The 24982-nt window shown below is 37.9% G+C and overlaps 2 protein-coding genes across 7 annotated transcripts in view; one reads left to right on the forward strand and one right to left on the reverse strand.

Moving 5' to 3' along the window:
- TRAPPC3L (trafficking protein particle complex 3 like) overlaps positions 1-24982 on the forward strand; it is an 82637-nt gene that overhangs the window by 22348 nt on the left and 35307 nt on the right. The window contains exons 1-5 of one of the 5 annotated variants that reach the window (XM_037842818.1): positions 1239-1352; positions 12772-12971; positions 16217-16314; positions 18799-18852; positions 19662-19761. In XM_037842818.1, the coding sequence (XP_037698746.1) occupies positions 12930-12971; positions 16217-16314; positions 18799-18852; positions 19662-19761 (294 nt within the window). In that variant the 5' untranslated portion in view covers positions 1239-1352; positions 12772-12929. Of the gene's footprint in view, positions 1-1238; positions 1357-12771; positions 12972-16216; positions 16315-18798; positions 18853-19661; positions 19762-24982 lie in introns of those variants that run through there. The other 4 variants (XM_037842817.1, XM_037842816.1, XM_037842819.1 and 1 more) reach the window with 4 other exon arrangements.
- CALHM4 (calcium homeostasis modulator family member 4) lies at positions 681-15654 on the reverse strand. Of its 2 annotated transcripts, XM_037842814.1 has the most exons (3): positions 15596-15654; positions 8957-9023; positions 681-1250 (listed from the first exon to the last, which is right to left on the reverse strand). In XM_037842814.1, exons 1-3 carry the CDS (start codon positions 15652-15654, stop codon positions 861-863), a joined length of 516 nt encoding a protein of 171 aa, XP_037698742.1. In that variant the 3' UTR covers positions 681-860. The 2 variants fall into 2 exon arrangements, with proteins under 2 accessions (XP_037698742.1, XP_037698741.1); XM_037842813.1 differs by lacking the exon at positions 15596-15654 and having other exon boundaries at positions 8957-9511.

The following is a 24982-nucleotide window of genomic DNA, read 5'->3' on the forward strand; positions in this document are numbered from 1 at the left end:
TTGATATTCAAGTTCTCTGTTCTCCTTCAAATGAATCTGGAAAGTCAGGCTGACCATCAGCAGTTGATCCACTGCCCAGCAAGCAATCATTATTTTGGCTAAAATGAACAAGTAAGTAATTAGCCCTCAGATTGCTTATTTTGACCAATGAACCAACTGCTTAAATGCATGTGGCAAAATCAGGCAGTAGACACTGCATATATCAGAAATCAAGATAAATTAGAAAACTGTCAGACACTAGAGTTTTCATTTAGTAGAGCCAGGCAGAGTCAGGTAGATAATCCCTTCTGGAGTTCAAGATAGTAGATATACAATTATAGGTTGCAGTGTTGGTTCCCCAAATGGATTTTGAGTTCAAAGGTACAATCTGATAATGAGAATAATGGAAAGGTACAGATGGTATCCTTATAGTGGAGTATAGAGGGGAAGCTTTGTGGAATAAACTTTGTGCGTAGTAACTATACAAATGATCCTAACATGTAGGTGTTACAACTAACATTTATGATACTAATGATGATATAATAATCCATCATCTTCTCATGGCTAGAGCAGGATGACTCAAATATTCATTTTCCCACAGCTACTAAGTAACAGAAACAAGATTAAAATTCTGATCTGACTTCAAATTCTATATTTTAATTAGGCCAATATGACACTTTCAGCATTAATGGACCATCAGAGAGATTTCAAGAAAGTAGAGATTGACATCATTATCAGATAAACTGATCTTGGAAAGACCATTTTTGGGTGGACTTACATAAACAAATATCAAAAGAAAGAAAAAAAGGTGAAGAGATTACTTTGAAACTCCATCATCATAGAAATAAAGTATCTGTTAAGCAGTCTGCAGGGTGAAAGTGCTATAAAGAAGGTTGTAATTCAATACCTCCCGATTTGCCTTCCTCATTCTCCTCATCCACCCTGTCTCCAAGGGAGCTATAGCAAGCCTGTGAGTCATTACCCACACATAGAATGGGGGCTGAAATATCTCTCCAGTCCTGGTGAGAAGGTATACGGATTTGTTTGACATCCTCACTCCCTGGAACAAAGCCAAACAGTTTCTTTATGCGCTGCATGATGAGGAGTCGTGAGTGCTGCTCTGCAGCTTGTTGGAAGAGTTCCTTTTCGTTATGGAAGTGATTGGTCCAGTAGTGATGCTGCAGAGAAGTGAGGGGAGAGCAGCACCTCGCCAAACAGCAGGAGACTATGGCAGCAATGGTTGCCAAGGTGATCAAAATCCAACCCAGCATCTTCGCATGGTTATTTAAAAGAAAGGCAGAAAACATCAGTGCATCAAATAGGCAAGAAGCAGTCATCGTAGAAGTCAGTTCTACAAAGCTGAGAACTGAAATGTGGGTAAGAAATTAGTTTTTCTAGTTTCTAATATATTAAAAGGTCAAATTGCTGATCATTTGATGTGGATATAAGTCTGAGAGAGGCAATTGTCCATACATTTGGCCAGCTAACTTGGAATGGATTCTAAGTATTGTCCTTGAAGTGACAGATGCTATGATCCACCAATTACTCTTATGTAAGGTATATAAATATGCTCTTGGCTTTTAGCTCAACCTTACTTCTCAACCATCCATCAGGTAAAGCCCCGTGCATTCTGTGGGTGCTTAATGAAATATTTGATAATAAAGGTCATGAAAATGATACGATAGATCAATGTTTGCCTTGTATGGTGTCTTTAATGATGAGCCAATAATTATTTATTGATACCCTTCCTGAGTTGTTCTTTCCCTCTTTTTTTTTGCCAGCAGAAAAGAAAGTCAGTGACCAGACACTTATGTTCCTAAATATATTATTGATAATACAGTCACTGTGCCATGGAGAATGTGATTATTTTCCTTTACATTTTCCTCCCTCTTCAAATAGTCATTTGTTGACCAGTTTTATGAACTGTCTTTCAAACATACATTGAAAGGAAGATGAACTGGATTTTATCTGCAACTATTTAGGGTCCACTTTTAAAGACTAGTGTAAATGGCTGTTTTCTACTCTTAGAATCCTTCTTTTCTTTTTATTGTTCTTTTAAAAATATTTAGCAGTTGTTTTACAAAATAAGAGAGACAAGTTCCATACATTTAGGGAAACCAGCAGTGTGTAGCCACAGCTTGGGAGCTGAAGGTCTCTTCTGAAGCTTGTGATTCACCAACAGGTCTGTGTACAGTGGAATAGTTGCACTCTATGAAGGCTAAAATCAACAGTGATATTTCATCATGATTTAACTTATAGAGGCCAGCATGGTGGAGAAAAGGCCATCTCAGATAACCATTAAATTCATCAGCTATCATAGATCAAGTCCTAGGTTGAGCTCTCACCGTAGTGGTTATAGGGACTCAGATGTAAATAGTTTAAGATCCATACATTCTCTCCACAGTCTTCAAGTCTAAAAAGGGAGACAAACCAGCAAACCAAGAAATATGGTACAGTGAAATAATTTTTGATATAGGAAAACACAGAGCACTAAGGAAGCACAATGGAAGAGAAATGGACTGATTTGAGAGAGAGGAGTATCAAGGAATATTCCCAGGGGAGATGACTCTAAAGCTGAGAACAAAATTATTAAAGATAACTTAACCAGGTGCAAGAATTTGGGGAGAGTTATAATGGGAGTAAACAGAGAAATGAGAGCATGAAGAGTTCAGAGAACCTCAAGAAATGTGGATTCGTAGTGTCATAGAAGTCACGTGGAAAAGTATATTCCAAATGCTGAGGAATTTGGAATTGTGCTCAGGCTGGCAGAGAATTAATGGAAGACTTTATATAGGGGAGTCACAATATCAGATTTACATTTAGAAAGATAATTTTGCTTGAATGTTGAAAGTAGATTGAAATGTGATGAAACTAATAGCAGGAAGATATTTTAGACTGCAGAACATGCAGAGAAGGGATTTTAACTTAATATGATCTTGTGGTCAACCCAGAAAAATCCAACTGAAAAACAATGTATTCCTTAAATGAGATTGAAGTTGTGGGTAGTTCTAGAAGGCAGCCTGGTAAAATGGAAACAGTATCATCTTTGTATATCTTGACCAACCCTTTATTACCTCTATGAAATTATGCAAGTTACATAAACTCTTTGAACTTTGATTTCCTCACATGTATAATGGGGATAATGACATCTGTTTCTCAAGGTTATGAGGATTAGAGTTAAGATATGAACTATTTATACATTTTATGATAAGCATCTCAATGAATATTCATTTCTCTAAACAAAGAATCTACTGACTAATGGCACTCAGAACTGCAAAACTTTCTCTTCACATAAGAACTCCATGTATGTGTTTAATACAGCATTGTATTTTGACTTTAGGAAAATATTATTATTGTGTATTACATTTTAGTGTTTCTTAAGTAAGAACATTTTTTAAAGTTGTAATTGTTCCATCGACTTTTGGATTTTTCACATATCTTCACATACCTCCTTCTGCCTGAGCTTTAAGGCAAGAATAAAAAAAGTTGAAGACAAAGCATATCTTAATAGGATTTCTAACTTTTCTTAAACTGTGTCATATGCAACACTTTGGTATTCTATGTCATGATAGTAATTTCTAAAAAACTTAATAGTGGCAAGATGGCAGCATAAAGAGGTTTGGAATATAGTTAGTCCTCTGAAACAACTAGCACCTAGCCAGGAACAACTAATAAATAGTCTAGAACGACTGTTGGGAACATCTGTGACCGAACACACATTGTACACCAGTCTGGAATGGGTGGAACAGCTGAGATCCCAGCATAAGAACTGTAAGTAAAGCTCCTCAAACTGTGGAGCTAGTGACCCTTTACCACTGGCACAGCAGGCTGAGCTGAAACTCTTCCCATGGGAAAAAAGAAGCAGTCTACTAGAAGGAAGGGAAGGTAGCTCAACCAAGCTCCAATGGCAGTTTTAGTTAATGAATCTGGACTACTGAATGCAAGCTATGAACACAGATAAACCTGGGGCAAGCAGGAAAGGAACCTGGAGGTTTCTCCTGGCAGAGAGGAGGCAGAGCTGATGGGAAACAAAAACATTAATAAATAAAAACAGGGGCTTTTGGAGTTGGCTGAGTTCAGAATACAGAAAAAGGGCTGCGTGCCAAGAAAAGGGGCACAAAGAACTGGGCACCAACTCTGGTTCTTAACTGGTAATTGAGGTGCTGGGGATTGGTTCTGAAAAGGGGATTTCTTTCTTTTTTCCTTTTTTTAATTCTCTCATTCTAATTAGCCCATTAGAGAAAGCTTCAGTCATTTTCAATTGTTAGCACTGACCCAGGCAAGGGTGCAGTTAAGATAGAGAGACAAAGGAAGAAGTCAAATGTAGGCTATAAATCCCTAAAGGGTTTCTCTTCCCTAAGAAAAGGCGGAAGTGGGGCCCAGCTCAAGTGGCTGCCCTCCCTCAAAGAATTCAGACCCTAAGGCCTGGAGGTGGGGGGCGGATGATAAAAAACAGAAACAGCTTAAGCTTGGCTTCTGACACTCTCAGCACCTGCCAAGGACAGTGTCTACTGAGAATTGAAGGCCATGCACTTCTTTATGCCAGTGGGTAGCTGTGGTCTAACAAGCACCACTTGCTGGGCAGGACAGGAAAAGCACGGCATCTAGAGGCCTCACAGGAAAGTCTGACAACCTTCTGAGTCTCCTCCTCAGGGAAACTTAATACTGATTATACCTTCCTCCTGAGACCTTGGCCCATCTGGTCTGGGAAAATCTGATTGGGGTAATCAAGGAAACCAGATGCCTAGACAGCAAAAAATTATGAATCACACTAGAAAAAACAAAGATATGGCCCAGTCAAAGGAACAAACTTACACTTCAAATGAGATACAGGAGTTGAGACAACTAATTAAAGATCTTCAAACAACTATGCTAAATCAATTAAAAAATCAAATGAACAAGTTGAGGGAAGATATGGCAAAAGAGATGAAGGACATGAAGAAGACATTTGGCAAACATAAGGAAGAACTTGAAAGCTTGAAAAAAACAATTGGCAGAACTTAAAGGAATGAAAGTCACAACAGAAGAGATAAAAACACAATGGAGACATACAACAGCAGATTTGAAGAGGCAGAAGAAAGGATTCAGGAACTAGAGGACAGGACATCTGAAATCCTACACAAAAAATGAACAGATAGGGAAATGAATGGAAAAATATGAGCAACATCTCAGGGAATTGCATGACAACAAGAAGCACATGATTATACATGCCATGGGTGTCCCAGAAGAAGAGAAGGGAAAAGGGCAGAAATAACAATGGAGGAAACAATCACTGAAAATTTCCCATCTCTTATGAAGGACATAAAATTGCAGATCCAAGAAGTGCAGTGTACTTCAAACAGAATAGATCCAAATAGACCTACTCCAAGACACTTAATAATCAGCTTATCAAACATCAAAGACAAAGAGATAATTCTGAAAGCAACAAGAGAAAAGCAATCCATCACATACAAAGGAAGCTCAGTAAGACTATGAGCAGATTTCTCAGTAGAAACCATGAAGGTGAGAAGACAGTGGCATGACACATTTAAGATACTGAAAGAGAAAAACTGCCAACCAAGAGTTCTGTATCTGGAAAAACTGTCCTTCAAAAATGAGGGAGAGTTTAAAATATTTTCAGACAAGCAGACACTGAGAGAGTTTGTGAACAAGAGACCTACTCTACAAGAAATACTAAAGGGAGCACTACAGGCAGATAGGAAAAGACAGGAGAGAGAGGTTTGGAGAAGAGAGCAGAAATGATGACTATCAGTGAGAGTAAAAAGCGGGGTGGGGGGGATAAAAAAAATAAAATAAAATAAAAATGACATATAAATTCCAAAAGTCAAAATGTCTAGACAGTAGACATTACATTGAGTGAAATTAGCCAGAAACAAAAGGACAGGTACTCTACAGACTTACTAATATGAACTAACATTGATGAGCAAAATTTGAGAGTTAAAGTTGACAACACGGGTTATTAGGAAACAGACAGAGGTTAGAAATTGGGCATTTGATGCTGAAGGGGTACATGAGGGTAGACCGGATTGATTGTATAGATCCCTAAATTGATAGCATAATACTGTGTGACAGTAGCACAATATGGTAAGCACTCTGAACAAAGATGGGCATGAGTACATGTGAAAGAGAAAGGCTAGGGGCATGTATGACACAAGAAGGAAAGATAGAAGATAAAGACTGGGACTATAACTTAGTGAAACCTAGAGTGGTCAATGATGGTGATTAAATGTACAAATACAAGAAAGTTTTTAAAAGAGGGAGAACAAATGAATGTCAACATTGCAAGGTGTTAAAAATTGGATGGTATAGGGGAAAATACAGTCAATGCAAATGAGAATCTATAGTTAATGGTAACATTGTGAGATGCTTCCATTATTTGTAATAAAGCCAATATACCAAAGCTAAATGCCTGTAAGGGAGTGATAGGGATTCTTGGTGGTGGTGGTGTTGTCTGACCTTTTCACTGTATTTTACTGTCTTTTTCTTTTTCTTTTTCCTTTTATATTTTCATTTTTCATTTTTTTCTCCTTTTCCTTTTTCTTTGCAGAAGAAATGGAAATGTTCTCATATAGGCTGTGGAGGTGAATGCGTAACTATGTGACTATACTGTGAATCATTGATTGTTTACTTAGAATGGATCGTATCAGTGTGAATAAAACTATTTAAAAAATAAACAGAGGGATACAAGTGCTGGAGAAAGTGGGGAGAGAGGGATACACCTATTCACTGTTGGTGGGAAAGTAGAATGGTGCAGCGTGGTGGTGCCACAGGAAGCTAACTATAGGGTTGATATGGTCCTGCAACCCCATTATTGGGTATATATTTGGGAGAACTGAGAGCAGGGACATGAATGAACACCGCACACTGGTGTTTATGGCAGCAGTATTAGCAATTCGCAATGGATGGAGGTGACCTAAGGGTACATCAACCAATAAACATAATGGTGAGTGTCATGTATACATTCAATGGAATATCGAGCAGTGGCAAGAAGAAATGAAGTTATGATGTATGCAACTAGGTGAATGGACCTTGAGGACAGTATGTTGAGTGAAATAATCCAGAATAGAATAAACATTATAACACCTCACTAATATGGACTAACTATAATGTGCAAACTCTAAGACTTGAATCTGAGAGCACAGGTTATCAAGGGAAGGCTTATGGTAAAAGTTCTTAGATTGTAAGCTCTTACAGCAGTCACATTTATTCATGAGTTATAATGGTTATTTCTAAATTCTGAGATGATGAGCTGTTAGTGTATAACCTGGTGAGTCCCTGGAACTTCAGGTATCTGTGTGACACCTGAGACTCAGAGCCAGAGTTTAGCAGCTATGAATGTCATTACCCCATACAGCAAATATTAAAGAAGCTGAAAAAGAGATCAGACTTTAATTAGAGATATGAACAAAATGGACTTTGTTAGGACTAAGGCAAACAAGACTAAAGGGAAAAGGATGATATTGACTGTGTTTTAAAGTTTCAATTTTTATGTGAGACTAAAGGAAGAGATGTTATTTGATGGAAAATCTATATTTTCTGTAGCATGCTTTATAATTTAACTTTGTATGGTCAGTTTATTCAAACTCCATAATTACATGGAAACTTGAATAGGGGGTGAGATCTGGTTGGTTTGTACGGGTTAGCATGAAGCCTGGTACATCCAAGAGTAATTTGGGCAGAGAATAAAAATGTATTCGCAAAGCTCCCTTGATGGAATGGGGGAAAATTTGAAATATTAAACTTCCCCACCCGGGGAATTCCTGATATTCTCGCAAGCATTCAGTATGACCATTGTAGTGGGCCACGCCCTTGATCTTGGGGCTTGCCCTTATGAAGCTTGTTACTGCAAAGGAGAGGCTAAACCTACTTACAATCACACCTAAGAGTCATCCCCAGAGAACCTCTTTCATTGTTCAAATGTGGCTTCTCTCTCTAAGGCAACACTGCAGGTAAACTCACTGCCCTCCCTCCTACATGGGACATGACTCCCAGGAGTGTAAATCTCCCTGACAATGTGGGACATAACTCCCGGGGAGAGCCTGGACCTGGCATTGTGGGAATGAGAAAGACTTCTTGACCAAAAAGGGAACGAGAAATGAAACAAAGTAGTTTCAGTGGCTGAGGAATTTCAAAATGGGTCAAGAAGTCATTCTGGAGGTTATTCTTATGCATTTTATAGACATCCCTTTTTAGTTATTAGTGTATTAGAATAGCTAGAAGGAAATACCTGAATCTGCTGAACTTCAATCCATTATCCTTGATTCCTGAAGACAATTGTATGACTATATAACTTATATGGTATGACTATGTGATTGTGAGAACCTTGTGGTTCACACTCCCTACAGAGAAAAATGCACATGTGCCTTTTTATTTTTGCTTTAACTGACAAGTGCAGTAAATTTAGGTACACTCTTCCCAATGTTGACACTAAATTTAGAACCACCATTGGAGTTTATTTTTAATTCTAATTAAGCTTCCTGAAGTTTTAGAAGAGATTCTAATGTATATGAATGCATAGTTAAAATACATACGCATGTGAATATATGCAGAAAGATGGGAGTTAGTAATAATAATAATACCTAAAACTTATTGTTTATACTACAGAACTGGGCATACACAGTCATAAGCACCTTACTTAGATGTATTAGCTTATTCCTAACAAAAACCCTATGCAGTAGACACTGTTAATATCTCCACTTACAGCTGAGGAAAGAGAGGCAAGGCTAAGTTATAAACTTGCTCCACGTTTTGCTAGTTAATAAGTGAATAAGCAAGACTCAAACCCAGGTCTGCTAACTCCACAACCCAACTTCCTGACTGTATTTATACAGCCTCTCAGAAGAACTCACTTTGATAAGTGGCATTCTCCTTTGTGTTCAGTCATCAGACAACATGAGGAGCAGCAGAATGTGGAATGTTTCCAGTGACTATATTCAATAGGGGATAGCAGAGAGAAAAAAAAAAATCAAGAACTTACCTGTGATTGGTATCTGTGCAGAAGACTCAATTCATCCCTTACCAGGCTCATGTCAGAAGGAGCTGATGTACGACATGGAAACCCAGCTAGGATCTCTTCCCGTTTGCTGGCAGCAATGTCATCAAACATGGGGTAATGGTCCACAGATGCGAACTCACTTGCTGCACACTCGTAGTAGGTGCCTGTCAGCAGCGTCACCACAAGCCAAGATAATGGAGCAACAAGTGCTCTGCCGGTGATGTTGAAGAACCTGAGGCAAATCAGCTTGCGTTCCAGGGGACTGGGTCTGCGGCGCAGAGGAGCACAGCTGCAGTACTGTTCCCTAATTGTCCACATTTGGCTTCTCAGAGCATAGCCGGCAATCAAAAGGATCAAGGCAGGGATGACTAGAAAAGCGAAGCCATAAGAGAAATTTTTGCCAACCTGACAGGGACATCTGAATGTGAAAGAGGAGAACAGCTGTTGCCCACCAACTGTTAGAGCAGCAATTAAAGAATTGATAAATGTTCCACTTCTCTGCAGAGAAGATACAATATTGTTGAGAGTTGGGCTCATCATGGGAAACTGTCACATCAATCAGCTTATGGCCCTTTCTGATCATTAGACTCTACAGCCATAGCCATTTTATGGGATCTTACTGGTTTAACTGGTTGTGTCAAGTGATCCAGGCTCTTTACATGTTCTAGCATCTTTTCCTGTTTAGTTTGTGAACTCTGAGCTAATAACACACCTCAGAAGAAATTGAGGGAGAGATTCATCTGGCATGAGTGAAGAGGGAAACTTTCAGCATATGTTTCCACAAACTGCCAGCGTCTGCTAATGGGTTGCTTTGTATAATGTCCTACAAAATGTTGAACACCAGCAAACAGGGCATAAGTAAAACAGAGAACATTCTTATAGACCAGAATTAACCAGAATAGACCAGAATTTGGTCATTATAAAATTATGATATCGAGAACAATGGAAATTATAAAATATTAGAGTGATCCAAAATTTAGGACAGGCTGGAAGAACCATGACCTAAGGTTTCTGCTCTAAGATCCCTGTTATGTATGGGCTGAATTGTACCCTGCAAAAAGATATGTCCAAGTCATGACCCCCAGTCCTGTAAATGTGAGCTTATTTGGAAATAGTCTTTGAAGATGTTATTTGTTAAGATTAGGCCAAACTAGATTAGAGTTCCTCATATGAAGGGGAGAATTGGACCCAGATGGATGCACGGGAGGGGAAACGGTCCTGTGACAACTGAGGCTCTGATTGAAGCCCAAGGGTTGCGGGCAAACCACCAGAAGCTAGGAGGAGGCAAGCAAAGATTCTCCCCTACAGATTTCAGACTTCCAGCCTCCAGAACTGTGAGACAATACACTTCTGTTGTTTTAAGCTGTCTAGTTTGTGGTAGTTTTTACAGCAGCCTTAGGAAATGAAGGCAACCCCAAAAGGTTTCCCGAAGATAAAGAACAGTGCCTGAACACCCCTAAAGCCAAATCACAACAGAAACATTCTAACTTTGCATAAAAATTTAAAATTTGTTTGTCTTGACAGAATATTGCTGTGTTTTGCTTTAGAAGTTGTTGCAAACTTGTTTATATGGTATCTTTGGGTTATATGAAAATGTGATATTTTGTTATTAATAAAATTATATATCTATACACAATAAATGAAACAATGAAATATGTAAGGTGTTTGCTGTATATGTTTAATTAGCAAATATTTATTGTCCAACTTCTGTGTGAAGGGCATTGGGCTAGGCTTGGTTGTGTTTGTACAAAAGTGAATATAACATAAATTTCTCTTCTCAAATAAACTCTCAACTGGACACAGTTAAATAGATAATTTGTGGAACGAAACATGATAATGAGGAAGTCATCCAGAATACAGTACAAAAAGACAAAGAAGTAAAATAATATTTTAAAAAGCAGTTAAGAGACATGGAAGACAGATTAAGAAACTCCATGAATTTCAGAAAGAAAATGTAGGGAGAGGCAGAGAAGCATTATTGAAGAGAAGTAAGTGAAATTTTTGCAGAAGTAAAGAAAGTCTCATATTGGAAGAGCATTGAATGGTCTGAGCGGGATAAATCCACATCTAGATACACCACAGTAAATCTGCAGAGTGTCAAAAATTAAGAAATATTCTTAAAAGTACCAAAAATAAAAACAGATAACCTACAAAAGAATGATAATACACTGGCTGCAGACCATATTTCAATAACAATAGAAAACACAATACAATGTATACAAAGTGCTTAGGGTCAACTAAACTGTCATGCAAGATTGAGGAGCAAAATAAAGATGTGAAGATTCAGGGAATTGACCACCACAGAAGAATTATTAAAAGATACGGCCAGAAGAACTTTGAGAAGAGACAAGGGAGCAGAAAACAGTGATGAGTACAAATATGACATTTTAAAAGTCCCTTTTATTATTAACTGTATAAATAACTACTTTTCATTGAAAAAGATACAACTAAGGCAACACATTGTTCCAATAAGATATACCCACCAATAAGATATATCCACCAAAATAGCTAAAATTTAAGACTGGCCACAACAAATGTTAGCAAGTATGGAGAGCAACTGGAACTCTCATACGTTGATGGTGGGAATGCAAAATGGAAAACTGTTATTTATCTACTACTGAAAAGACCCTCCTCCCACACCCTAATTTTCCTGACAAAGGTATCATAGAAGGTGGGTACTAATGGAAATATCTTGAATATTGTAGAATTCCATTTAATGGATTCACCTGCAAGAATACTCTATAATAATTAGTGTTTATATAGTGCATTATAATGCATTTTAGAACACATATTATCTCTTTGATACACACAATTATTCTGTGCAGTGGCTATTATTATTGTGTTTTGCAGATGTGGAAACTGAGCCAGACAGCAATAAAATGGCTTGCCCAAAATCACACAGCTCATAAATGGTGGAATGACAACTTAACCTGGGCCTTCCAAATCCTCCTAGGCTCTTTCAACTAGACCACACTTCAAAGTGGTCACTAGTCTGTCACTTCATATTCCAGAATTTGCCAGAACAAATAGAGCTAATTGACGTGAGTTGTCAGAAGTAGGAAAGTACTTTCTTAAATAGAGTTTTATGTGTGGAACAGTTTTGATCCTCCAAACCTGCACTTGTGAAGATGAAAGCATTTCTCATTTGAACTTTAAATATCTATACTTCTGCATAAATAAAGAGAATCTTCAATAGCTAACATCTCAGGGACTATCAAAAGAAAGCTAAGGGCTTGCTTTCTCTGCCAGAATCATTATACATTAAACTGTAGAACATCATCCATTTTAAGCAACAGTTTCACAAGAAAACATCACCCAAATTCTATCACTCTTGAAATTGCTGCTTATGAAAAAAAAAAAAAAGGGTTACCAAATATGTTTGAACTTTGTAATCACACAGAATGTGGTCTAGGTTTTGGAGACAATTTTCATTGAGTTGTTGATTAGGATTGAACCAGGTACCTACAGATTGCTGATCATGTACCTCTATCTAATTCATACAACAATCAATACAAAGACTGTATAATGCTAACAATTACATCTATCTTGGATTGTGAAGGTTTCTGTTTATGATTTTAAAACAGAACCTTGGCATGAGAACAAAACACCACTCTTGATTCCCTTGGGCTAAAGAGTTTTCAGTGTCTCAGTGCTTCTGGTTCTGACTTCACACTGTCAGCTTTCATGCCTCTAGGTTACAACTCATCCTCACAAGTGAGGCAGTTATTCGATCTGTGGCAAGTACTATGGGTATAAGACAGTGCTGTTTTTCATGATATTTTTCCTCTCCACTTCAGCAAAGAGCAGAAGCAGTCAGGTGAAGAAGCAGCACTCCCGTCTCAACGCAAAGAGGAACTTGCAAAAAACAAAGCAAAAGGATCAAGACTGAGGCACCTCTGAGGTTACAGGCAAAAGAAAAGAACTCAAAGATCATATTCTTCATCTCTCAAGCACTATGTCTCGCCCTGCACACAGAAGACCAGAATACCATAAAATAGTAAGATCTTTTTATAAACATATTCTCAAATAGATTTTTTTCTGCATCAAAGAAAATGTTTCCTTGAGTTAATCCTGATTTATTTTGAAAGGGGATGCTATAAGTGGAATTTTTCAGTGGCACAAAGGGAGTGTTTAGTGGAGTGAATCATAAATGAGACCTCTGGGAAGAGTTACCATTATCTCTTACATACTCTAACTGAATAATTGATTTTTTATACATATTTTAGGCTGTTCTTTCATAACTAATTATATCCAATATAGGTGGCAAATCTTTCTTTTGTATCTGCCAGAAACTATGAAAAGATCAAGCAATTCTTTGTCACCACTTCCTGAAATAGGAAATGAAATGTATAGAAAATAGTTGATTTTGTGTTAAGCTGAATAGCAATGGATCATGAGAAAACTAAGTATTAAAAGATTACCTTAAAAATATGCTTCCTAGTCTTAAAAGTGGGTGTTTATTATTGTAATTTGGTTTGTGCTATTATCTTTTCTACATATTCCAAGCTCAGAATTATTTTTAAAACTTGATTTTTTGCAGACTAAATTTGGATAAATATTCTTTAATTCTCTGATCATAGTTTTAGGCATTGAGAAGCTACAGATGTGAAAACTCATCATTAAATTTAAAACTCCATTAATTATTTCAGGATACTGATAGGCATTGAATAACATTAAGTCATTTCAGCCTAGGATACTCAGAATTGTAGCAGACCAACTCTCAGACCCCAGTTGGAAATGTCTGTAGGTCCTCTGTCTGGCACGTTGGGATCATGATTCATTCTCCTGAGGGGCTCTCAAATGCTGCAAAAACTTGAATAGAATTTCTGTTGTAACTAAACCACTGGATTTATATATCAGTTAAGACACACTTTAATCCTGTGATATCCAAAACCTTCTGAAATAGTAAATGGTACTCTATGTTTTTAAAAACCACAAAGATAAATTTATGTTGACCCTTCCTATGATTAGAGATTTGAGACCTAACTGAATATATAGTTAAATATTTGAGACACAACTGAGCATATAGTTCGAGATTTGAGACCCAACTGAAATCTAGTTCAAGGTACAGCCCTTGGCCATGAAGCAGAATGAAGAGAACTGGCCTTCATGGGTATTGAACATGAAACTCAGCTGGATGTAAAATATATGTGAAAATGTAGTTAGCACCCACCTAGCAGTTAAAGAGAAGGGGGGAGGGAAGAAGATGCCATTACTTGATGATAAATGCGCAGAATGCTGAGGCTAAGGCTTGTAGGTACAATTTTCTCTCTTAATCTCTATTTTCCAAATTCTTTTGTTTTACTAACAACAAACACTTCATGTTCCCATTCCCATCCTTTTTCTCTCCCTTTCTCTTCATCTTTGCATATTTTTTGTGCTGTGACATTGGCACATAGCAGTAATTTGTCTTCTGCTGTGGCTCCTTATACATAAGACAAATATTTCATTTATGGTGAATTACGATTGGGTTCTCGGGAGATCTAAATAAGAAGGAAAAAATTAAAATTGAATACATGGTGAAATTTCAGTGATTTGTATTTAGTATTTTGTTTATTTCACTTGCTTTTCCCTTGTTTCCTAATAAAAATATGATTGTACTAATTATTTTCTTGTACCCAAATTGTACATATTAGTGTCTTTAATGTGTAATGTTTCAATTAATATACATAATGCATATTCTATATACAATTGTGACATTTTGGCTTAAAATTTTCCATGCAAACCATGTCTACATGCACTATATAAATATTTAATTCTGTCAGTTGAAAATTTAGTGAGTGCTAATAATATTCTACCTGACTGAAGAAACATGTTTGTTGTGTATAAATCCACACATAACAGAGTATACATTGGTGATATTGGGCCAATTTTGAAAATATTTGGATCAAAATTATATAATATTTGATAGAAGTCACTTTGTTGAATAAACAATTTTAAACATTTGTTAAGTCATTGCTGTCCATGCTTAAAAAGAAATTGAATACCTATTTTCAGGACTCATCCTCACTTCCACATTAAGCAAAATACCTTGGTTTAGAGTTGATGACAAGTCTTTAACCTAGAGTTCATGTTGTCCTTTCATGAAAGTACAAGATTATGCTCAAAATAAGATTATTTTTCCTGGGAGGCATCTTGTTGGCAGTGGTCCCCTCCCAAACCTCCCCTTCCCCTACTTACCTCTACTCTGAATAGTGCCTTCCTTTGCTTACCCCAGTAATCAATGCTAAGGCCAAAGGGAAGGCTGAGTCAGGCTCTGTTCTGCCTCTGCTATTTGCTAGCTTTTTGGGCCAATCACTCATTCCTCCTGAGACCTCATTCCCTCTTTGTAGGATGAGAGCTTTGGGATCAAGGACTTCTAAGATCCCCTTCCCTTTCTTAGTCTTCAATAGCAGAAGCAAAATAGGGAGCCTTTAAAAACTGGACTGCTCGAGCTTTGTGTTTTGTTTCCCATATTCTCAACATATCCATGCTAAACCAAACCTAATTCTTCCTCATTTTTAGTTTTCATTTTTAATTCGTTCTGAAAATAGGACATAGTTTGGAGATCTGTAAGAAAAGTCCAAATCCCTCCTTTTTCCTCTGAGTAAAACAAAAAACAATCCAAAGAAAACCTCTCACAAATTTGCTGCTACAGTTGGGTTCATCTTGAAAGTCTCTTTGGCAGACCTGGCACCCATTAGGGATTGTGCAGACTCATGAGAAGTCTCACCCAGTTATTCCTTCTAACTGAAAACATGGTTGGCATATATCCAAGTCCATTCTAGAATAATTGGAATTTCTGTTAACAGTTAGTATAAAAACTTCCTCCATTAAAATACATTTCAACTTATATAATATAGGAAAATGCATAAAAAGATGTTCTGATGTTAAGACATTTATTTTAATTCACAGCTCTTTTTTTCCCCTAGCAATGTATCTAAATTTGAGTACAACTTGATCTCAAAAGTGAAAAATTGTTTCATTAATTAGTAGGAGGGTGGAAAAAATGAACAGATGATCTCTCAGGTTGCTTCCAAACCGAGATTTTGTAAAAAAGAAATACAAGACGATAATCCTTTTTTAAAATGCAAATATTCCCAGGAATGATTAAACAATCAACTATCAATCATTTTTCCTTTATTGTAAATTGTTGCAACTGTTTGATATCAATTCTACTATGGAAATAAGAAAGAAGAAGAAATATAGTAATATATTGTTTGCAACTTTGCCTATAAGATAAAATCATCCCTTTTTCTCCAGAACAAAGATCTTTTTGTCCTCACCTATGGAGCTCTGGTCGCCCAACTGTGTAAGGATTATGAAAAAGATGAAGATGTGAATAAATATTTAGATAAAATGTAAGTAGAAGGCTTTCATTCTTGTGGAACAGGTAATTTCTTAACATCGCTTGCATTTCATATGCCTCTAATGACTTCTCTTGCTCCACTTTGCCAGCTCTTCTTCCATTTCAATGAATCACATCTTAAAGCTGAACATAATTTCTTACAACTGCCATTTGGGTTGATAACGTAAAGTAATAGGAAGAAATTTTTTTTCCCCACGGATATCAAGCATGAAACATTTTCTTTTTAGTTAGAAATCGTTCATTTCTTTGCTAAGTCGCATATAAGCAGGCAATCTGGTAAAATTCAAATTGTTCTTTTAACAGTATCATGGGATATCAAATTTGGTTCTTTTCAGAAATCTTTTATTCTAACGTAACTCCTTCCTATATAAATATATGCTTACGTAAGCATAGACCAACTATGGAAGGATATGCAGCAAACAGAGAATAGCCACATAGGAAAAGACCTGGGGATTATGGGTAGAAGGAAGATTTTCTTTTTACTATAGAGTGTTTTTACTGTTTGAATGTTTTTAACATGACTACACTTTACTTAAAAAAAAGTTAATGGAAAAATCCACTCTTTCCTTTTTTAATAAAGACCATTCTGCTTTATTAATATAGATTCCTCCTATACAAATGTTAACGCAATTTTCTCAAAATAATTATATGATCATCAGATTATTACCTGACAATAAAAATCTGCCCACATTTTTTAAACCTCTTAACTATGTATGATCTACAAGGCAAAGACTGAACAATATATACCCATTAGAAGATATCATCCTATTCAGGTAGGTTGAAAGGGAAATTTAGCTTACTAAACTTAGAACTTTCTAAAAGGGTTCATTGTATTTTCAATTGGAATACAGGAAAAAAAGAACACCATAAAGAAAAGCTTGAAAGACTTTTTTTTTTTTAACCCTTTTCTTGAACCCTTCAGGAATGCCTTTCCTATATGCTTATCCTTTTTCTCTTTGGAAAGTTCTTTTTCCTTGCCCTGTTTGTATTTTTTGTCCACATGGCTCTTTTAGTTTTTGGTTTTTGATTCTTTTGTTTATTTGGTTGTTTTGTTTTGTTTTGTTTTGGTATTTCTTTTTAATTAGGCAGGAGCACTTACAAAGAAGCAAATGCCCAACTATTCACTCATGGCTTCTTCAGTTCTCCCTCAGCTGAACCGTCTGTGATTATGGGGGCTGCTTAAGCTATTTTTCACTTAGGTTACATTTGAACATTGGACTTAGCTTTTCCAGAATTTTTATAATTTTACTTGGCTCATGTATTTACATTATCTTGGGTAACAGCTATAGAAAATGAAGAAGCTCTTTTATTTAACTAAAAGAGCATACTTTGGTTAGCTAATTGGGTGCACATTTGAACAAATATGGATGACATATTTAAGAATGAATTTTAGTAGGCTGCCTTACCTTACAGAAAATAATTCACATTTGGATTTCTTTCATAGCTTCTGTTGAGAGCATCTTACATTTTTAATTTGATTTATAAAATATCTCCTTTGCAGAAACATACCCTTAGACCGAAGCAGATGTAGAGTATTCTGCACTTCTCACAGCGTTCAGGCTTCCTATCACTATCTCCAAGGGCAGTGCCTGTGGATATGCATAATGATAATTAGAAAACACTGGAAACATTTTTAAATCTAGCTACAACTGTTTCTGCAAAGTAGACATTCTGTTCTCTGAAAATCTTTTCAGTGTGAGCTTCTTGGCTTGATTTACAAAGCATTTCTCTCAAGAGTAAAGCAAGCTAAATGGAATCATTTATCCACTGAGAAATCTATATAGACTATCTAACTGGAATTAGTCAACTAATAAGCACTGTGACTCGAAATCAGTCTCCCCTTGATTGCCCAGTCACCAAAAATCTCACCCCTTCTTAGACCCTCTGGAGTAATTATTGTCTCCATAGCGCTGTGGGCTTTTATCTTGTTGAGCCTTGTTGCTCCATCCAAATCATTTTACTTGTCTACGTGCATGTGACTGTGAAATTAGAAGACCAATTTGGTGCTACTGGTTTGGCAAAAGCAGTCTCAGTCCTTTTTTTTTAATCCCCTACCCCCCACCCCCACCACTAGGGTCATATTTCCTCAACTAGATTGAAAGTTCTTTTAAGACAAAGACTCTGACATTTCTTTTTTCAGAAGAGCAAAGATCTAGTAGTTTTCAATTTAACAGTTTCTTAGTCTGTCTTGTTGAAGGTGAATGCTCAGCCATCTTAGCTACATACTCAGTTGCATTATCATCTCTCAATAAAATGCTTTTAGAATTGTACTTCAGGTACTATTCAAAAGCTACTTGCTACTGGTGGAGCCAACAGATAATACACATACCTTCCCCCAAATCCCATAGATTCAGTTTCTCTGGAATGAAAAATGAATTTTCTAGACTTAGCTTTTTTTCTCTGTAAACGTCAGAGCCCTGTTGAAAACTGCACTGGCAACAAAAATTTCTCTGTTCTCTTCTCCCTCTCCTTTCAGGGCCTATCCTGGACAGGCGTGCCCTCCTACCATGTTTGCTGTGCTGATAGAAAAGTGAGCACCCAATGACCACTTTTGTAGAAAAAGACAAGCTAGCTAGATCCTCAACCTGATTCTGTCAATGGCTAATGATGAGAAAGTTAGCTGCCAATGAGAAACATTAGGCTACAGACACCAACCTTTTTTTAGTTTTAATTTGTACTCTCTAGTTTGGGCCAGTCTTGATAATAGTCAGACTTCTCTGCTTGCCAGAGACTAGTTAATATTTTCCGGATTTGTGCTAAGGTCTATGGGACTAAGAAGCCAACTGCCAAACAGCTATTTACTTGTTGTCCTAGTGTACCAGGGCTGCTATGACAAATACCACACAATGGGTTGACTTAAACAATAGTAATTTATTGTCTCATGGTTTTAGAGGCTAGTAGTCCAAAAATCAAAGTATCAACTGGGCTTGCTTTCTCCCGGAATCTGCAGTATTTGGCAATCCTCTGTCACATGGCCGTCTCTCTCCTTGTGTTTGCTGTTCTAGTTTTCTGCTGACTTCTGTCTTCTCTTGACTGCGTTTGAATTTCCTCTGCTTATAAGGATGTCAGCCATCCTGGATTAAGGCCTGCCCTCCTTCAGTTTGGCCTCACCTCCTTAACTAATAACATGTTCAAAGGTCCTATTTACAAGTGGGTTCACACACACAGGACAAGGAGTTAGGGCTTGAACATGTCTTTGTGGGGGACATGATTCTATCTACTTTAATTTGTTACCCATTTGTGTGTGTGCTAAATAGTTGAATCCATTTTTAAACACTGATAGACTTCACTAATTACTCAGATATTATTTGAAGACCACACGCTTTCCATTATCCACAGGGGATACAGCATCGGAACACGACTGGTGGAAGACTTTTTGGCTCGGTCCTGTGTGAGAAGATGCCATAGTTATTCAGAAATTATAGACATAATTGCACAGGTAAATGCGTCTTAGCTTTGTCAATGTTTTTAAAATCTTTGATTTCTTTTCTGGGTTTGGTGATTTTCTGCTCTGATTGGATGGGTTCCAGCTTTATTCATTTTTAGGAGATAAGTGAAGGGATTCTAATTGAAAGGCATTTTATTTCAGCACAGAGATAAAGCTATTGTGAACTGAAGGAGAAGTGCTTCCAGGCATGTCGGCACCTTTAGATTTTCCTGACCACATGGTGCATATGAATTTTATGTCTCACACTGGGGAAAATGTTTTGAGAAGGTAAACGGAAGTGGAGTGTTATTATAATTATTTTTTTTAAATGAGGCAACCTGTAAAACCAGTTTCTTTATATAATCATTTTCTGCTCATAGAAGCCTTTGGCTACTTCAGAGAATATTATTATAGTCATTCCCAGAGCAGTGTTATCCCGAGAGAAAAATAAAACTTCCTGTAAATGCATGTGCTCTATGAACTTTCTTACCCTCGATGTATGAGTGACAACCTGGAATTGTTCAGGACAACCTCAAATTTTAATCTTCAGGCCCAGAGCTGCCAAAGTATGGGAGACCCAGAAAGTATGCATATGTTTCTGAGGTTCATGTATGTTGCTTCCTGGTTTTCACAACTGACCAGTTAAGTCAGTCTGATTCTTCTGTTCTATCCTGGTCTTAATATTCTTATAAGTTGCCAAACTGACTCTTCACATGAATGTCCATAATGGTATTGTATGTTGCTTTGTGATTATAAATGCAGTGTTATGTACTTTTTCGCCTCCACCTTCACAGTAACTCTGGAATGTAGGCAGAGTAGGAGTTATTACCCCCATTTTCCAGATAAGAAATCTGAGTTCCGAAAGAATAAGATCAAACTTGAATAATAATAGTATATGTGAAAAAACTCCATACATTCAATAACACAAACCAAATGGAATTTTTTGTACTTATTGTTATTATCACTTTTATTATTTCATGACTGAAATCATGTGGTTGAAATTGGAATCCAGGTCTTCCTACCTTAGTACAGTAAATTTACCATACTGCTGAACAGGTAAAAAAAAAAAAATTATTCCCTTTCCATACTTGCAGAATATAACCAAGATACTGAACCAATAGTTAGAAAAGTAAAACAATTTTTCACTAAACCAATTCTATTGACAAGACTTCAAGAATATCTGCTGTTTTAAAGAAAAGCAAATAGTTTAAATATATAAATGCAGACAGTTATATCTGGTTGTATTTCTAGCCAGTAGCATCCCCTCCCCATCCCCACCTGCCTTTTAAAAAGTTTTTTTTGCAATTTTATTGAGATATAGTCACATAACATACAGTCATTCAAAGTGTACAATCAGTTGTTCACAGTATCATCATATAGTTGTGCTTTCATCACCACAATGAAACTTTGAACATTTTCATTACTCCAAAAAATAAAATTAAAATTAAAATAAAAAAGAGCATCCAAAACATCCCATTTCCCTCCTCCTCCCATTTTTAATACAGTTTAATTGCAATATATTCACACACCCTAGAGTCATCCACAGTGTACAATCAGTTATTCACAGCACCATCATATAGTTGTGTGCTCATCACCAGAATCAACTTTTGAACATTTTCCTTACTCCGAAGTAAAAATGAAAGCAAAAAAGAACCCCTGACTCTTTCCATCCCCTCCATCCCACCCTATTCTTCATCTAATTTTTGTCCCCTTTTTTCCACTCATCTGTCCATAGACTGGATAAAGGGAGTGCGAGCCACAGGTTTTCACAGTCACACAGTCACACTGTGCAAGCGACATAGTTACACAATTGTCTTTAAGAATCAAGGTCACTGGGTTGCAGTTTGATAGCTTCAGGTATTTCCCTCTAGCCATTCCAACACACTAAAGACTAAAAGGTGATATCTGTATAGCGCATAAGAATACCCTCCAGAATGACCTCTCAACTCCATTTGAAATCTCTCAGCCCCTGGAACCCTACTTTGCTTCATCTGTTTTCCCCCTTTTGGTCAAGAAGATTCTCTCATTCCTGCAGTGCTGGGTCCAGGCTAATCTCCAGGAGTCATTTCACACATTGCCAAGGGGATTCACACCCTGGGAGTCCCGTCCCACATTGGGGGGAGGGCAGTGAGTTTACCTGCCCAGTGGGCTTAGTGACAGAGGGGGCCACATCTGAGCAACAAAGAGGCTTTCGGGGAGGGGGGGGGGCCCTAGGCACAGTTATAAGTGGACTTAGCCTCTCCCTTGCAGCAACTCACCTCACAGGGGAAAGCCCCCTGATTGAGGGCTCAGCCCATTAAATTGGCAGTCCTCAATGTTTCCCCACCTGCCTTTTGATTGGTAAGGCACAGTCTGTATGGTAAGGATGGTTAGATCTCTTTGAGAATGACCCCCGCCCCCCGCCGCCGACCCCTGCCCGAACCCTTCACATTGTCTTAATATGGATATATAATATTAAATACAAAATGTGTCTAGGAAAAGCCAAGCTAGCAGATCCTCATGCCAACAGAACATTGACTGATAATTTGAAAACTCATATAATGTGGAAAAGCCAAGCTAACTCTTCTGCACTTAAGGTTGCTTGATAGGCTTTAGGCATCTGAAGAAGAAAATAATTTCTAAGGCTGACTGGAGCCTCCATCCTAAAGATATGTTAGCACAACCAGTGAAAGAGAAATTCTTAATTTATTTTCCTAGACATGTTTATGGATGTTTATTTATATATATGGTGCACATATTTGTCCATTTCATAATATATCCTCTTATGTTTGAGACAATCAACAGAACAAAAAATATCTGTTGAGTAAAGAGCTATACTGAGAGTAGAAGCAGAGGCATTTGTTCTGGGAACCTGGAATTAATCGCTGACACACATTGGCAGATCAGAGCTCATCTGAAATGTTCTCAAGAGTGTAAATGCCCTTGATCTGGAGCCCCATCCAGTTAGAGTAGTTGGTGACATAGGGCGGTGTGCCGGTTTGAATGTATTATGCCCCCCCAAATGCCATTATCTTTAAAGTAATCTTGTATGGGTAGACCTATCAGTGTTAATTAGATTGTAATTCTTTAAGTGTTTCCATGGAAATGCGCCCCACCCAACTGTGGGTGATGACTCTGGTTGGATAATTTCCATGGAGGTGTTGCCCCACCCATTCAGGGTGAGTCTAAATTAAATCACTGGAGCCATAAAAATGAGCTGACAAACAGAAGGAACTCAGTGCAGCTGACAGTGACATTTTGAAGAGGAGCTACAGCCAAGAGGGAAACTTTGAAGAAAGCACAGGAGCTGCAGATGAGAGACATTTTGAAGATGGTCATTTGAAGCAGACTCTTGCTCTGGAGAAGCTAAGAGAGGACAAATACCCCAAGTGCAACTAAGAGTTACATTTTTGAGGAACTGCAGCCTAGAGAGGAACGTCTTGGGAAAAAGCCATTTTGAAATCAGAACTTTGGAGCAGACACCAGCCACGTGCCTTCCCAGCTAACAGAGGTTTTCAGACACCATTGGCCATCCTCCAGTGAAGGTACCCGATTGCTATGTGTTACCCTTGGACACTTTAAGGCCTTAACACTCTAACTGTGTAACCAAATAAACCCCCTTTTATAAAAGCCAATCCATTTCTGGTGTTTTGCATTCCAGCAGCATTAGCAAACTAGAACAGGTGGGTTCTTCAGCTCTTTCTTAAAGACTATTCTTGGTTATGGGTGCAGAGTTCAAGTCACTGACAGGCCCCTTGTGGACTTGGAAGGAGTACTTAATAATGTTCATTTTATTCAGAAAAACATAAGGGAACTAGGTTGCCCTAGTAGGAAAAAAAGTTAGTATAAGTGATAATCTTTCAGCAGTATCATTAACCTCAAGATAAGTGCTACCAACTATCCCATGATGCCTAAGTTGGTTGGAAGTCTCACGATGGACTTTCTAGAACCATGGTGTCCTCCCTCTGCCGGGCTATACGCCACCCCCCAGGTCCCATTAGCTACGGAAAACACAGAGCCAAAAGCAAAAGCGGATATGCCGATGTTGTCTCATACAGCACCTGTTCCTTGGCAGATGCTCAGTAAAAATTAGTTGAAAGAAAAGAAAGGGAAAAGGCACAAAGGATTGGGAATAAGAGAGGAAGGAGGAAGGGATGGGAGCACCTTTGGTTCGTACCCCTTGGGATGAGTTCGTCCTCAGCGAGGAGTCATCCTGGGAAGGTTTCTCATGCTGCCCCATTCATTTAAGGGCCCGGCAAGTCCCTTCCATGAGGACCTAAGAGTCTTAGCTGGCAATGAAGTCTTCAGTGTGGGGAAATAGAACACGAGCTATTTCTATGCCAGACAGAAGGGGGAAAGACATGAGAAGGAATGGAGCCAGATTGTTACAGGGAAAGTGTATAAAAGAGAGGAAATGGATTCATATCTCAATTCCAAAAACAAGAGTTCTCCCAGAATGCCCCCTTTTCAAAAGCTTATTCTGCCTTTGAAAGAGTTAAATCACTTCTAAAGCACAGTTTTCCCCAAGTTAGTTATAGCTTGCTATAACTAAGAACACGTACAACATCTGCTTTCTAAATACCCCTTCTCTAAACTTTCCACGTCTTTTCAACCTCTCTGATGTCACGTAAATTCATGCCAGCTTCTCAGTGCACTGGAAAAGACCCACTTCCATTCCCTATGCCAGATTCTTTCTTATCCACGAAGAGACTATTTTGTCACCTTTACTCTTTTCTTGTGCAGAGGGGGGTTGTCTGCCGGTATTAGCGCCTTCCTTCAAAGGCCTGATTCCCCACCTATTAAAATCATTTTCACTTCTCCAGCAAAATGTTCTTTTTCATGTGGGAATGATGTCACCCACTTAGAAGCACTGTGACACAGATGAAAGATCAGGCGTTGGTTATGTTCTCGCCCATTGACACTTTGCTTATAATTAGCAGCTTTCTTTAAAAGCTCGGGGCCTTTGGCAGCATTATCTCATGAATCCTTGCAAACGCTTCTCAGAGGAGGCAGGTGTCAGACATTACAGAGTCTGATTTATGGACTAGAGGGGGTTCAGAAGAAGTTGTTCCTTGATGTTGGCTGCATGCTGCCTGTGGGGTGTGGCAGGGTCAGGGATGCACCCGGCGGATGGGAACCCTGATGGGCTGCCTTCTCAGACCATACATATTTGCAGAACACCATTGCCATCCTTCTCAGGTAGTGGGCACCTTTATACTTTGGCTTCCACAGAACTCATCATCTCTGTCCTGGT

Source organism: Choloepus didactylus, chromosome 7, assembly GCF_015220235.1.
Source record: "Choloepus didactylus isolate mChoDid1 chromosome 7, mChoDid1.pri, whole genome shotgun sequence".
In the NCBI taxonomy this organism is placed as follows: domain Eukaryota; kingdom Metazoa; phylum Chordata; class Mammalia; order Pilosa; family Megalonychidae; genus Choloepus; species Choloepus didactylus.

Excerpts from the sequence above, each read along its gene's own strand:
- CALHM4 (XM_037842813.1), bottom strand. The coding sequence starts at position 9,511 with ATGAGCCCAACTCTCAACAATATTGTATCTTCTCTGCAGAGAAGTGGA. Across the intron at positions 1,251-8,956 it reads TGCACAGATACCAATCACAG|ATGCTGGGTTGGATTTTGAT; the intron begins GTAAGTTCTTGA and ends AACCATGCGAAG.